The sequence below is a fragment of the Oenanthe melanoleuca genome, chromosome 19, assembly GCF_029582105.1.
Source record: "Oenanthe melanoleuca isolate GR-GAL-2019-014 chromosome 19, OMel1.0, whole genome shotgun sequence".
In the NCBI taxonomy this organism is placed as follows: Eukaryota; Metazoa; Chordata; class Aves; order Passeriformes; family Muscicapidae; genus Oenanthe; species Oenanthe melanoleuca.
In genome coordinates this window covers 7978145-7993307 of record NC_079352.1, presented here as the reverse complement: position 1 = coordinate 7993307, position 15163 = coordinate 7978145, and the positions used below count along the sequence as shown (strand labels likewise).

Sequence of the window (15163 nt, the reverse complement as noted above, 5' to 3'; positions counted from 1 at the left end):
TTTCAATGCTAAAACTTCATGGATAGTCAGTATTGACTGACTTTAAAAACCTTAAAATTCTTGAAATGCATTTTCCGCTTTGCTTATGTCTGTGGGGATCTTTATCCAGAAAGAAAGAATTGGCACAAAGGAGCTTCCTTTTACTTCATTAGTAAAGGAGGCAAATGAAGCTTCCTTTTGGTGCCTCTGAGAGTTGTAGATTTGGTTAACTACAGGAAAGCTGGGTACAGGCACATTTACAACACTATTTTGTATATAATATGAACTAGAATATGCAGAAATACTAAACATCACTGGGCTGGGTAGTATCCATCTTGAGCAGGAGCCAAAAGCAGAGCCTTGGAGAATGAGAACAGTCAGAGGTTGCTTTTGCTGTAAAGGTGCCCTTAGTTGTAAAAGAAGCTAAAGCTTCTCTCTAAACTTAAAGGAAAGTTGGTGAAACTCTGTTCTTTAATTTTTTATCCAGGCTCTTAAATTGTTAATGTGCATTAAATTTGGGGTTGACATACAGCCTCACAGCATTCCTCCTCAGATTGGTGTGGGGTGTTGTGCCTGCTTGCAAATGGAAGCTCTTTGAAAATGATGAGGCCTGAAATGTGCTTCTCCTGCCTCTCCCTTCTGATGGAGCATGGCTTGCTGAATCTCCTCCTCTCCCTTTAATTCCCACAGCACACATGTTCTCAATTACTGCCTGCACTGAAGCTGCAAACATTTCTTGTGCATCTGACTTTCTATACTGAGCACTGGAAATCCAGTTTAGAAATCTGTGGGGGAACTGTTATGTCCCATGCTGGGAAAATTGTGTTTATGGTTCCTGTAGGAAAACAAGTTCATTTTAGTCCACAGCAGATTTTCTGTTTCTTCCTCCTTTTGTATCTTGGAGCAATATTGTAAGAACCTCTTACCCCAGTGCAATGAGCATGGGTTGCTCCCTTCTTTGAAATAAAAAGCATGTGCTCTGCAGTCTTTTTTTCATTGCTATCCACAAAATAATCACTGGTTTTGGGCTAATCACAATAATAGCTACTATGAAACCCAAATAGATGAGTTTGGATGTACAACAGCATTACATTTGATGAAAACTCAGGTATATTGTAGTGTTGGTAGAATTTAAAAGCCAATTTTCTGCAGCAGAGGGCATTAAAGGAGTGATATTATAATGCCTGATTTGGAAGGGAAGAGAAAACAGGACTTAATCCTTTTCTCAGTGTTTGCATTGTTCTGATAGGATAATCCTTCAGGATCCAGGTGGTGTGATGTGTTTACAAGTCTTTGTTGTACATTAGATCATACTTTATTTTCAGCTGTAAACCTTAGGACCCACACCCACATCTGTAACTTGTTTCTCAGTTCAGATTTTGGGCTGTAGCAGAGAATTTTGTGGTTAAGGAAAATGCAGTGTTGTACTCCACCTCTCTCTTGTGCTGAAAATTAGTTCAGCTCTGACAGTGATCAGGGGATATTGTTACTGCTGTACAGACAAAGTTTTTAAAGCACAGTTACCTTCTTCTTAAATAAATGATGGGCTTGTTCAAATGGAAAGAATTGCTTTTGCATCTCATGTGTGACTAAGTTGACTCACAATAGAGGGGCCTCCAAGAATGCTGGCAGACAGGAATAGCAGAGAGAGAAGAGGAAAAGGTGTGTCTAGATCAATTAATTAATTGTTAGATAATAAATTAATATTCTTTTCCATTGCATACAAATTAAATCCCTTTTTCATTTACTATTCCAACTTCCCCTTCAGAGATTTGACTACAGCATTCTCTCCCAAAGCAAAGAGCTCTTGCCATTTTGATGTAAACAGTCATTGATCCTCTGTGGAGATTTGAAACATTGCTTAACATTGTCATTAACAATGATAAATCTGTAAACAATATTGTTAAAGATGCTGGGGAGGAGGGGTGGGCATCAAACCAAGAGGAACAGATTAAAGGACTTCAAGAAGTGATGTGCACTTATACAGTTATCCAGGCAGCACTGTACAATGCATCAGATGTAGTTCCATGGAAATAGTTTTTTTAAATTTTGATGAAATCTAGGGATTTAGAGGTTTTTGCTATTGCTCTGCAGCTTATCCAGATATTGCCCCAAGACACTGCTGTTTCTGATATATTGCTTAAAAAAATGCTGGAGGAACAACGGCAATAAAATATGAGCAATGTGCCTGAGATGCTCATTTAATTCCCATTAGCACAATAAATGTGAGTATGATGGGGTTTGTTTTGGTTTTATATCCCTATGCTTCTCAACAGGGATGGTTTAGATCTGTATCACAAATGCAAGTTGAGTCATAGGCTGGCCAGGAGGACCAGAATGGAGCAAGGCATTCAATCTCAGTTTCTGGAGTTAACAGTGTAACTGCAATTTTGGAGGGAGGTGTTTTTTGTTGGCAATCTGTTGTTTTTTTAAGAAAAAGATGAGTTGAGAGCTGGAGAGCCAGGGAGTGCTCAGCAGGACTTGCTCACCCTTCAGCAGTCCTGTATGGTCTCTACATCGTTAACAGCACAGGTGTCCTTTACTGCTCTCCAGTGATGTCTCACACGATGTTGCATTGAATCTTCCTCTTGTCATTATTTATAAACTGCACAAAAGATCACCAATAATTAGATGATTAGCATAAGACTTATTCTGTAATAAGAATATATGTTGTCATGAGAACATACAGAGTGAAGTGTACAAATCCCTCCTCATCGAAAATGAGAAGACAGCCTGGAATAAATCCCAACAAATTATGTCTTTCACATTCACACAGATGAACTTGCTGCTGCTGCTTCTAAATTTCTATTCTGTTCAATTGCTTCTTTACAAACTTCTGTGTTACTTCCAGGCTTTGCATTTGATTGCCTTGAATGGCATTTGCCCATGGTTTCCTACACGTGGGGACACCACGTGCTTCTGGAATGAACCTTTTCCATAGGGCAAAGAGTTTTGCAACACTTCACCCTACTGAGATAATAATTAATTAATTGTTATTGCTGTTTCTTTATAAATAACAAGGTAGGATTTGTGGTCTTTAAGGAGACCATTGTCTGTACTGAACTTTCAAATTATCCACAGCAGTATTCCCAGAAACTTGTTCTCTGTGTGTGACCCAGAACAAATAAAAGTCACATTCATCCCAATATTACCACTCTTGTGATCTCAGCAGACATAGGAGACCAAATGTCTTGAGGAGACACTTCTGGTATGGACCTGCAAGCTCAGCCAACCACTCCACTTTCCTGCTCACTTCTCCCATGGAGACTGGAGTAGTGTTTGCAAACTGAAATAATGCTGTTGCTGCATCCCATAGGCACTTTCCTGCTCTGTGCAAGCTTGAGTATTTCTTCCATACACAGTGTAAGCTTTGCAGTTCCAAAGATCTAATCTAATAATAGATTGGTCTACATTTGTGGCATTGCCAGAAAAAGGCATATGTTGTCAGGCAGTTGAAGTCAGCAACAGTGCTTAAGTGGAAATGTGCTTAAACACTGAGAAGGCAGAAATCCAAAATAATCCATCCAAGGTTTGGCTATTAGGAAACTAAAAATACTGTCTTCCCACATATACAGTTTCCACATGTACTTAAAGAAATACTGTTTGTCTGATGTCTCAATATTATTCAAGGGCAATTCTTTTCCTTTCTTGCCTTTAGTGTGATTATAGAAAATGCTGTTGGCATTCAACTTATCAAAGACTGGTTTAAGAGGAAATAGAAATTATTGAAATAACTTGAATGGAAGAGGCAAGTGTAGTGTAATGTGGGAGAGAGATGACATTGAGTTATTTTTTCCTATCACACAAGGTTTGCAATTCCAGTTTTTCATCTTTAGATTTCCTCTGGGAAAAGAATGCATCATTGGCTTGAACTAAGTGAATGTATACCACAAGAACCACTGGTCTCTGTGCTGGTGAAAGCCCACTTTTAAATTCAGATGGCTCTGTGGTCCTGACCTTTTACACTGAGTTGGGGGTTGGACTTTAAGATGGTATATGGAGATATGAGGTTTTGACTTGAGTTCTGAGACAGTAATTATGGGATTTAATGTTTACATACCCCTTAAATATCAGCATATTTAGACGTGTGCCCAGAAACTGGCATCTGTCACAAGCATTCTTCTTCTGCTGGGGTTAGCATGTGCACACAGACACATATTACTGTTCTAGTAAAAAATTGTTCCATAAATGCCATCGCAGATCAGGAAAGGTTAGGTTTTTAATATTAATGTTTTCTCCTTTAGGACCTGTGGTTTCTCCCTAGTCAGCATGCACACGATTCAGTCATGCAATAGTAGCAAAGAGTTTTATTTCAGTGGCTTCTCTAGGGAATTCATCCTCTGCAACAAATACTTCTGCCTCCTGGAACCCACCTGAAGCAGCATCCCAGAAGCCCTTTTTGCCCAGCTTGTATTACCCCTTGCACTGGTAGCAGCCTCGTGCAGTTTAGAAGTGACAGTAAAAAATTGAGCTGCTGCTATTTTCTGCTTCTTTTGGAACTATTCCTGGAGAGAGTTGAGTTGGTGAATGTGGCTGTCACAGCAGCTATTACCAATGACACAAAATAATTAAGTTGTGGTTTCTATTGTGGTGGGGCCACGTCTGTATTTTATAATGATATGTCTGTGCTAGGAGGGAGTGTTATGCTTGATCGTTGTGATGGATGCTTCCAGGAAAACAGGACAGGTCTCTAAAGGCAGGTTGTCAAATACTTTCCATGTACATGAAATCCTGTTGGTTACATGGCAGACCACTAATTGAACTGTATGTTGTTTCCTCTGTTTTCTGATGAGGTGGTGAGGAGGGCAGCATCCATCTCATTTTTCTCCCTGTTGCTTTTGGAGGGTATAGCTGCTATGTTTGTTCTTTTCAGCCAGTCAGAAGAATGTTGAAGCTGGGTTTTCATCATCAGATGAAATGAAGTGAATGCTTTCATTTTTTGATGTCTTGAGTCACCAATATGGGGTTCCAGACTTTCAGAAGTCTTGAAGACTTTTGGACCCAGATGCTCAGCAGTGCTGAGAAGTCTTGGTGGTTCCTGGTTCTTGAATCCTGCTGAACTGTGCTTCATGAAGAAATTACACTGTGAAGATGCTGTGAAATTTGAGGGCATGGAGAACAATCTCTCTTTTCCAGTATTTAAAATATTTTCTGTAGGTTGTCTCAGATAAATTTAAGAGTATTGTAGGGAAATCCTTCTCTTTGGTTCTGCTCTTCCTGCTGCACCCAATTTACAGGGAAAAATTTCTCTTGGTCTTAGGCAAAAAGCACAGTCTGTCCATGTGCTCTGGCATTCTCCTGGAGGAGCTGGGAGCCCTGTGGGTGTCAAGGATGCTGACCAGCACTGTGCTGATGCTCTGCTGAAGGTGAACATGATCTTGCAAAATGTCATGCTGACCTTCCTGCTATTGCTGGGGACCAGCTAGATAGATGTTGGGGTTTTTTCAGTAGATGTTGATGTACATATGTTGGTGTGTCAGAGAAAAAAAAAACTCTTTTCAACTCTATGTGATGTTAAGCCTTAAGGCTGAAGCTTTTTTTATTTGTGTGTCTGCAGTGGAAGAATCCCATGTCACATTTGATTTGTATCTCCTGTTAGAGGTGACATTGTGTTAAATGGTGAGCAGGCTGGGGGTGCTGCACTGCACGTGACCTGTGATGGCAGAAGAGGGAGCAGAACAGAGGCCACAGGGGCTCAGGAGGGGGGAAAGCTCAGCCTTGTGTCCATTGGCTTGATGGCTGCTACCACTCTTCTTCACCAGGAAGGGGAGAGGACCAGCACAGGAAACTGGGATGCTGTCTGCTGGTGGCAAAAGCCTCTGAAGGAGCAAGAAGAGTTACTGGGGCTTGCTTTAGAGGTTAGATGTCAAACCTTGAGAAGGAAGAAATTTCAGTGGGCAGAAAGGTGCATGCATGAACCATGGAAATGCTTTTGGAGGGTGCTGGAGTGAGCAGTCAGTGAGCAAAGTTTTTGCTCTGTGTCATTGCAACACAGCAGGTCCTGGATGTGATGGGAAGCCTTAAGGAATATGGTAATTAAGAAAAGTAACTAAGAACTAAGTAATAAAAATAATAATAGTTTTACCGGGTTCATTGTGCATAGGCAGGCAGCAGGGAATATGGGTCACACAGTATGAGCTGCCTAGAAATAAAATCCAGGTCTGTTAATGCCTCAGGCCTCTCCATAAACATCAGACTGTGACTCTTTCCTTCAGCACAGCTTGGACAGGAAAGAACTTCCATTTTAGGTGGAAGATGAGGCTCTGCTGAGTCCAGGTGCTAATCCTGTTCTCCTGCTGTTTGCCTTTGCCAGGTGCAAGTTCTTCAGCCTCACAGAAACCCCTGAGGACTACACCATCATTGTGGATGAGGAGGGCTTTCTAGGTGAGTGTCAGCATGTGCCACTTTGGTATCCAGCATGGAGGTGGACAGGGCAAGCGTGTCATCTCACTGAGACTGATAACCAAAATGTTTGTAAAACAAGTGTTTGTCAGTGCAAACAGTACAGCTCTGAAAGGTGCTTTGATCACTTAAGCACACTGTCTCTGCTGCCATGCTGTTCAAGGCATTCAGACATGAAATATGAATATATTTGAATGCTGGGAGAGGATCGCACACAAGTCTTAAAGAGTAGTTTAAGCAGGTTTGAAAAAGCAAAACCATCTGTGTATAATTGCATTAAAATGAGCTGGCCTGTATCCCCAAGCCTCCATAAGTATACCTACCACATCTTGCATTTCCAGCTTCTGTCAACCTCTACCTTTGAAAGGAGCACTTGAACATGAGTAGTTTGTACCATCTCTGCAGTCATCACAGTACTGTGGAGTTGTGATTTGGCTCCTTTGGCTCATCACCATAAGCTGTGATTTATCCTCCTTTCTTACACCCAGCTCTCCCTGTGCTAGGTGTGCCATCTTTGCCTGGGGTGGCTGACAGGGTCAAGGGTGGAGTTGGTCGTGTGTCACAGAAAGTGGTTGGCACGTGCTTGAAGCTGCAGATTCTTGGCATTGTGCAAGAGCTGGTGTAGAGAATTGCTTGGCTTTGTAGATGGAAATAGTTTGTAATAACTTTTATCATGTGTGGAGATTTTGTTTATTATTGATGTGGGGGAATGAGGAAGTATTGGGCAGCTATTATTATTATTATCTTTGTTCACTCATTCTTTCTGTGTTTGGAATTAAAATCTACATTTTAATTTGGAATTAAAGTCATTTTGAGGTCAGAGAAAATTCATTAAAATATGAAAAAAAAGGAGGATTTCATTCCTGAATAGGAATTAACTCTTGAGAACCTTCTTGTCACACTGTAATATTCAATGGTTTTGTAGTGTCCAAACCACAAGGAAAAAATTTGAAACTACACCGTCTTTATTTAGTACAGAATTTTATGATCAGTAGCCTTGCTGAAGTTGGCTCTTTTCAGCTTCAGGAATACTCACAAACATGTGATAGAACAAGTTACATTTTAGACCAGTACAGTAATACCTGAAGATTTTAGTAAATCAATTGCTAGGCTGAGAATGCTGAATGGATCTTTACAGCTGTATCTGTTTATAATTTGGGATTTTTGGGGTTTGATTTAAAGTCTATGCCATGTACTTTTGATCCCAGAAGAGGTGACATAGGGTTCTGCTGCCAGAGTGTCCCTTGTCATATTTTTTTAAGGATCATATGCACAAGAATTTTACTACTATTGGTAGTATCAGGTTTTTTATTATCAGTGACAACTGAGGAAAATCAATTCTAATTTGGTTTTGCCATAATAGTAGAATGCAGAGCCTCCCTCTAAGAGCTTTATTTCAAGTGAAGGCTCACTAAAGGAGGAGAAATTTTCTGATTTCTTTTCCAAGGGGCATAGCACATGGCACAGCAAGAAACCCACAGATTCTCATTCTTAGGAGGGAAATCTGTGGCACTGAACCTTCAGGTGGGATGTGCCAGGGGCATGCTCATCTCCAGCATCATGTCTGTATCTGACATCCATGCCACTCATTTCTCTGCCTAGTTGGCATGACACAAATTTTTCAGTTCAGTCACTGGGGACAAGTTGAATTGCAACAGGCCCTGTATGGTCTCCAGCAGCCACACTGCTGTTCATCTCTCTGGAAATTATATCAGCTTGAAAACAAAGGTGAGCTCAAGCAGTTTTCTTGCTCATCCATACTGTGGGACTGTTGCAGTGTGCACCACTGGTTGTGCTTGGAGCAAATCCCAGGTCTGGCAGGACCACTGCCCTCAAGAAACTGCATGTCCCACTGGTGCCCAGGTTATCTCTGTGACCCAGGCAGTGCTGCTGCAATTCAAAGCAGCAGTCCTCTCTGTTTGGGTCTTCTGTTACCTTGGTTCTCTCTGCCACCTGAACTTAGTGCTGTGTACCTTCCTGTGGCTGTGGTTTGGGCATAAAACAAGCCTGTTTCTTTCAAATACACCATGTGCAGTTGGGATGCTAAAACAGGGCTTTGCAGGAGAAAAGGTCAACTTCCAGGCAGTGCATGGGAAGGAGGGAGTATGCTAAGCCATCCTCTGCTACAGCATGGTGTGGAAGCCAGGTGCCAAACCCAACGTGGGTAGTTAGTCACAGAGCTGCTGGCTTCATCACCTTTCCTGTGCTTTCCCTTGTCAGTGATGGTCTGCTGGTGAGACCTGTATACACCACATCCTGCTAATTCTCCTACCACAGCCTCCATATCCTTTGGGTTTGTGTCTAGCTCATGTTCTTTCTGAATTGTCACTGCACCCAGAGCTTCATCTCAGGGTTACCTCTGTGTGTAGTTCCATCCCTGCTCCTTAGTCCAGTGTGGTGTAAGTTTTTCATAGTCTGGAGAAATCCAAAAGTGACAGTCTAGGTAGAAATATCTCAGCAAGAGAAACTTCACTTTTATGTTGTATAGCCTGTAATCAGCACATGGGCTTCATCAGCACATGAACAGATTCAAAATCCCTGAGTTGCACATCCCACCTTCTTGCAAAGCAGCACCAATTGTGTCTGCCTTGAGTGCATCAGTTGCCTCTTGTCCTGAGTAGTGGAATGTCAATTGCAGGGTAAATCTGCACCTTTGATGAGCAATTCAGATGGCAAGTCCAACAGTAAATGACTTCCTTTTTCTTTCCAGGTAACTTTTTTACTTGCAGTGCTTAACAAACTCAATATAAGTCTCTGAAGGACAGGTTTTTCTGTGTGGAAAATGAGAACCTTTCTTTCTCAGGCAGCTGTATGAATTTTTGCTGCAGCAGCAATGAGAAGGTTGTCCTATTAGCTGGCATCTTCCATGCTAGCCAGGCCCTTTCTCCTGCACATCACAAATACTGCTGATGGGAAAAGAGCAGGCTGAAGAAATACCAGCACTTTCATCAATCCTTGAGGTTAACACTTAAAACATACTGGTTTTCTCAAAAAATAATCCCTAGGCTTGTTCCACTGAGAGCAGCGAGTTGGGCTGGTAAAGAAGTTGTTATTTCTTCTCCCCAGAAAATGTCCACAGTGCAAAGCTGTGACCTGCTTAAGCATTCATCGTGCTGAAAGGGAACAGCTACAGCCTAATTCTTGGCTTTAATTCCCTGGTGGTGAGGTGGGGATTATATTTGCACAGAACCTTGTTTGTTCCAGTGGCTGTTTCTTGGGCTTTGGCCTGCTCATGAGGATGAATTTTATTCAGCAAGTAACACAGGGAACTGTGCACAGAAAGCTCTTTTCCTGGCTAGTGCTGGGATGAACTACCAGGAAAAGTTTGGCCATGGGCACTCCTGCATGAAGACAAATGTCTCAGCTGGTGGGGTGCCTGGATAGCCATGTATTATCCTGGCATTTATCCCCCTGCTGCACCGTCAGCACGTGGCAGAAAGGTGGAGTCACTGCTGCTCCCTGAAATACAGGAATATTTGTTTGGTTGCTTTGCTTTTTTCCAAAGTTTGGCTGAAAGCAGGAGCTGTTTGTGCATGTGCAGATAGGCCATACCCCTGTATTCTCTGTGCAGTCTGTTCCTTTTTCAGAGACCAGCAAGGACAAACTCACTGTCTCTGGGCAGCTGAATGAACAGAGCTTCTAGCCTGTGATCTTGCTGGTCCCAGCAGAATCTGTTCATCAAAGGTTTTAGCTTTTACACGTTGAAAGGAAACACATGCCATCACACCTGGAGGTAGCCATTGTCATGGAAACCCTGTGAACATCTGCATAAATGGGGCCTGGGACAGTCTGTCACACAGGTGAAGCTGTCCTGAAGGTGGATTATTGTAAAGCAACGTGTTGCTAACATTTTCAAGGTGAAGTTGCTGGCTTCTCGACCTTGGCACTTGGTAGGTGTCCCTTGCATGCAATCTTTCATGTGTACAGTGAACTTGGAAGATACTGAAGAGGGGAAAAAGAAATCAAGTGCTGGGGTCAAGGGAGGAGTGAATCACTGTGATTTTCAGTTTGGTAAACGTGCATATTCTAGGTTCAGGGAAATTTGGGATGAGGGATGCATCACCTTCATGTACTCCAGTCTTCTTTCTCCTAGAACTGGTAAGCACATGTCATGTCAATTATTGCAGTCAGCAGACCTTAGGTCCTGGCTGATCTCTTCTGGATCAGAACCAGAGAGAAAAAGAAGTTTCATTTTTGTATTGAAGCAGCAGTGAGAAACTTTCTTCTGAGGTGCAAATCCACTTTGTGAACACAGAACAAGACTCTTGGTCTCCTCACACTGAGATTCATCTGCAAGATGAGCATGATAGTCCTCCCTTAAACCTTTGGCTGCCTGATATGGCTCATAATTTCTCTAAGGCCAGAAATCCATTCATGGACACATTTTCTAGGAGAAGATTCTCAGCTCATACCTCACAATAAATTGTCCAGTACATTAAAAATAATGAAACTATTTGGGAAATCTCAGCTAGTTACAGTGGCAGAAAAAATTTCATTCTAGTAAGAAAAAGATAAAAATAATAAAAAAAAAACCATCTTGCTGGCAGGGCTTTGTTTTGATAACTAACATCCTCAGGCAACCTTGTCTAACCTTGGATTCAGGACCATCATATACTTTAATAGCACATTGAGTTCCTATTTCAATAACATCAAAATGGTAAATTGCTTTCAGTGTCCTCTCTCTTTTCCTGTGTATAACCTGGGTAAGAAAACAGCTTATAAATAAGTCCAAGCACAGAACCCATCTAGCTAGAAGCAATCTTTATTTAAAGATACAGAGGGAAGCAAAGTAGTTGCATCTGGTTTTCTGAATATTCCTTCAATAATTATTTTTTCTTTAATTTTTAATTGCCCAGTGAGTAGGCCTTTGTATCTGAGGCACAGTGGCATAAGTTGCTGACATGCTGGATTCCTCCCCTGGACAGCCAGGAGTGCCTGTGGTTTCTAGGCAGAACATGTTTTTCTCTACTAAACAGTTGTTCAATCACTCTCTTCTGATCTCTGTATTGGCTAGACTATGCTTTGTCTGTGTTTTCTGGGTTTGTAAGTAATGTGGTATTCATGAACTAAATTAAAATGTGGGGATTTGACTATTGCCTTATTAGAAATGTGTGTTTGGTTGGGAAGGCTTTTCCTACAATGCATCTCTGCTGATATAGATCAATAAACATTTTGGGGGTCTGTGATGATGTGGGATTTCTGCCCTCTCTCAAGAGGCAGCAGGATTTGGTGGTTAAAGCTTTTGGGGGTAGGGAGGAAAATGAGAAATATATAATATTCTAAGGTGTGCTTTGCATCACATGGGGAAAGGAGCACTTCTTCTTCAAGCTTGTATGTGAGTGGGTTTGAAAATTTTGACAGCATATATTATTCCTTATGTTTGTAACCTGTCATATAAAGTCTTTTGGTTCAGTTTCTCTGTTCACTCCTATTTAAAGAAGTGCTGCATAACTAATACATATTTTTCACTGTTTCCTCCAGCTGATGGGTGTGTATTGATATCTATTTTTGTTTCACAGCCAGTGGTGAGAAAGCCAAGAGTTCCCTTCCTGAACCACTTGACTGGTTATGGTTTCTTCCTTTAAATTTATTACATCTTGGCTGCTTCCTAGTACTTTCCAAAGTCCAAGATAAATGAGCAAAAAGATACCAGGGCTCATTTTTATCAACCCCTCTCATAAATGCAGGACCTACAAAGCTTTTCTGACTGAAACAATGGAATAATTAGTTGAAATTTTAGGTTGCTCTCTAAGATCAGGATGCAGCTCAATAGAAAAGTAGCAGTCCTTATTTTTTTTTCACTAGAGAGCATTTGGTCATCTGTTTGTTCTTCCACTGGTGCATTTCTGGTTTTTTTTCTGAAGGGTGGGCTTGAGAGGAGAGAGTGGCTTGTGTTGTTTGTACTGGAGCTGCTACAGTCTGCCAGCTGTGAGGAGACACACCAGGGTGCTCAATGTGCAACAAAGGGCCAAGGCTGAACACATGCTCTAAGACCTTTTGAAGCATTTATATATTGTAAGTCTGGTAAGACTCTGTCATCTTTCGCTACTTTTTAAGTGAATTTTCTATGGAACGCCTTGTGAGAGATGGGTAAGTGCTAGTGCCCTCTGTCATAGGCTGAGAAGTAAAGTACAAGCTGAGGAATCAGTACTACAAGCAGCAAAATGGATCCCTTTTCCCATGGCTGAAAAGATTCAACCATCAATTCCCAATCTTTGCTAGCTGTGAATCTACTTTAAGCCATACTTTTCTCAAGTTCATGACCTGGACAAGGAAGTGGATTTCCTCTACCTTGGCATCTCATAAATGCTATGGCCTCAGTCTAGAAATGGAATCTTCAGTAACCCACAGGAAAAAAACAGTTTCCTCATCATCTACAAACAGAGAAAACAGCTCTTTTGTGGTAATCATTGCAAAATTCCAGTGTGCAGCACTCCCCAGTGTTGGTCTCTGAGTAGGTTTGCCAGATGTTCTCATGAGTGCAGGGGATGCCTCAGGTTTCCCAAGAAACAGCAGTCATTCATCAGGGTGAGAAAATTTCTGTTCCTGACAGGCTTGGAGGATTCTCTTGATCAAATTATTTTGGAAAACCAAACAAACATAAATCCTGTCTGTACCCAGACAGAGATTCTCAGGCAGAGGTGCAGGTTTTGTGCCCAAAAACTTAATCAGCTTTATTTTCTCCTGGTGTCAGTGATCAGTCTTTTCCAGCTTTCCAGGTATAAAATCTCCAAAGTTAATGATGGATCAAGGGTAACTCATAATCCTGGTGCAATATGTCTAGTTATTTGGTTTTCACTAGAATCATCTGAAATCCTTCTATCTGACTCTAGAAATGCAGACTTTTCTGTTTGACCTTGGACAAGTCTCTCATTGTATCTCAGTTTCCTCATCTGAGTAACAGTGATAATCCAATTAAATCACCTCATAACAGGTCTTGTAAAAAGTAATTAGTAAACACGTGGAAATGCTTCGATAATGTAATAAGCAAGGGCCCTTGTAAATATTATAGTCAAGGGAGTTTTTGTCCCTCAAGATTCCCTTTTACAATGGGTGCACTTGCAGCCTAAGGAATGAATCAGGTCTGTAGTGAAACAGATTGGAGATTGTGGTTGGAAAAATACCCTTTATGGAAAAAGTTACATAATCTTTTAAAAATCTCTTACGTTAGATTTAATCTTTCACAGGATTAAGAAAAAAAAAAAGAAGAAAAAAAATTTTTTTTGCTATTTTGTTTGAAAATGCAGAAGGAATTGTAAATGTGAGTCTGACTACATTGGTTCTTCTTTTGATGTTCTTTTATTTCTGTGGGTTTGGCTTTTCAGTGGAGCACACTACCTGTGTGCCCTTGCTGGCAGTAACCAGAATTGGCAACACTGCCTTTGACTGTCTGGGCTAGGTCCTCTCCACCCCCAGATTGCAGAGTCTGAGAGCAAAGCCCTTGCCAGGAGATTTTGAAACACAGGGAAGTTTTGTCAGGAAGTGGGAAATGTGCTGATTTCTGCAGTTCCTGTTACTGGACTATCAGAGACAAATCCTTGGTGCTTTTGGGCTGTGGATCCCATTTGCTCATGAAGCAGGGTGAGGAGAGGCTGCCTGTGGCAGAGCTTTCCTGGCTGGGAGCAAAAAGCCAAGGGTGCCAGGGTGGGAAGGACCTAGCTCTGGATCATAGAGCAGAGATGGCATCAAGGTCCCTGCACTCAGGAAGCAATCCTAAACAGGACTGACACACCCACAGCCCTGCCCTGAACACATCTGGAGCCAAACTTTTAATCTTCATTGCTTGGCAATAAAGAAAAAAGCCAATTTTTGTTCCCTTCTTCATTCTCATGAGCAAATGTCAGCTTTTGGAGATTGAATCTAGTTTTAATTTTCCAGGTTTGCTTATTGTTAGTGGTGTGCTCTCCTGTGAAGAGGAAGAAAGAGAGCAGCCTGATTTCCTGAAAACTGACCAGAGCCTAACCTAGACTTGTCTTCCCAACCCAGCTCTCCAGTGAGAGTGGACATAATGATTATTTTTGGAATCTGCCTTACCATGTTCCACATTTTTAGCCAAACATAATAATGATGCTTTGTTTCTGGAGTGTATTCATACTTCCTCTCTTATGAGACCTCTGTGAGGTAAGAATTATTTTCTCCCACATATGAGGAGACTGATAAAAAGGAGACCAAATTACTTGTTTCAGGTCACATACATACTCTATGGCACAAATCAGATTTTGCCTTATATGTACTTATATGAACTTCAAAATCAGACTTTGTTTACCACTGTATTGCAACGACCTGACTGTCAGCTCTAAGACACTACTGTAAAATGTCATTTCCTCCTGATCCTCCAGGTCGTTCCTAGTGTGTGTCCACGGCCAGGTGGGACTTGTGTTGACACATTGCAACAGCTTTTGCATATAGACTTGACTTTCCTGTGCAATACCTTTTATTGCTGGGTCAGTGTCTGGCCTCTCAAGAACTTTGTCTCTTTCTCTTAAACTCAGACTTTGCGTCTGAGTTTTTTGTTTCTCGCAGCAGAAATCACAAGTAGAAAGCTAAGAAAGGAGGCCACCAGAAACAGATTTTCCAAGTGGGCATTTTTGTGCATTCCACAGCAATCTCATTGGAAATGAGATTTGCATCAATCTCATTAGAAATGCACTTCTCCTTTTTGTTTAATTCTTAAAAAGTCAGTGTAAAAGTAGAACCAGCTTAGTGTTTAGATTGCTGACAAAGTTTCAAGTTACGAGGATTGTAAGAGAAGTGAGATGAAAGCAGGGATTTCTGTATAAGC

At 41.4% G+C, this 15163-nt stretch overlaps 1 protein-coding gene across 1 annotated transcript in view; it reads left to right on the top strand.

The window, feature by feature from the left end:
- CASTOR2 (cytosolic arginine sensor for mTORC1 subunit 2) overlaps positions 1-15163 on the top strand; it is a 108166-nt gene that overhangs the window by 52081 nt on the left and 40922 nt on the right. Inside the window, exon 2 of the mRNA XM_056506644.1 lies at positions 6293-6363. Coding sequence (XP_056362619.1) covers positions 6293-6363 — 71 coding nt within the window. The remainder of the gene's footprint in view (positions 1-6292; positions 6364-15163) is intronic.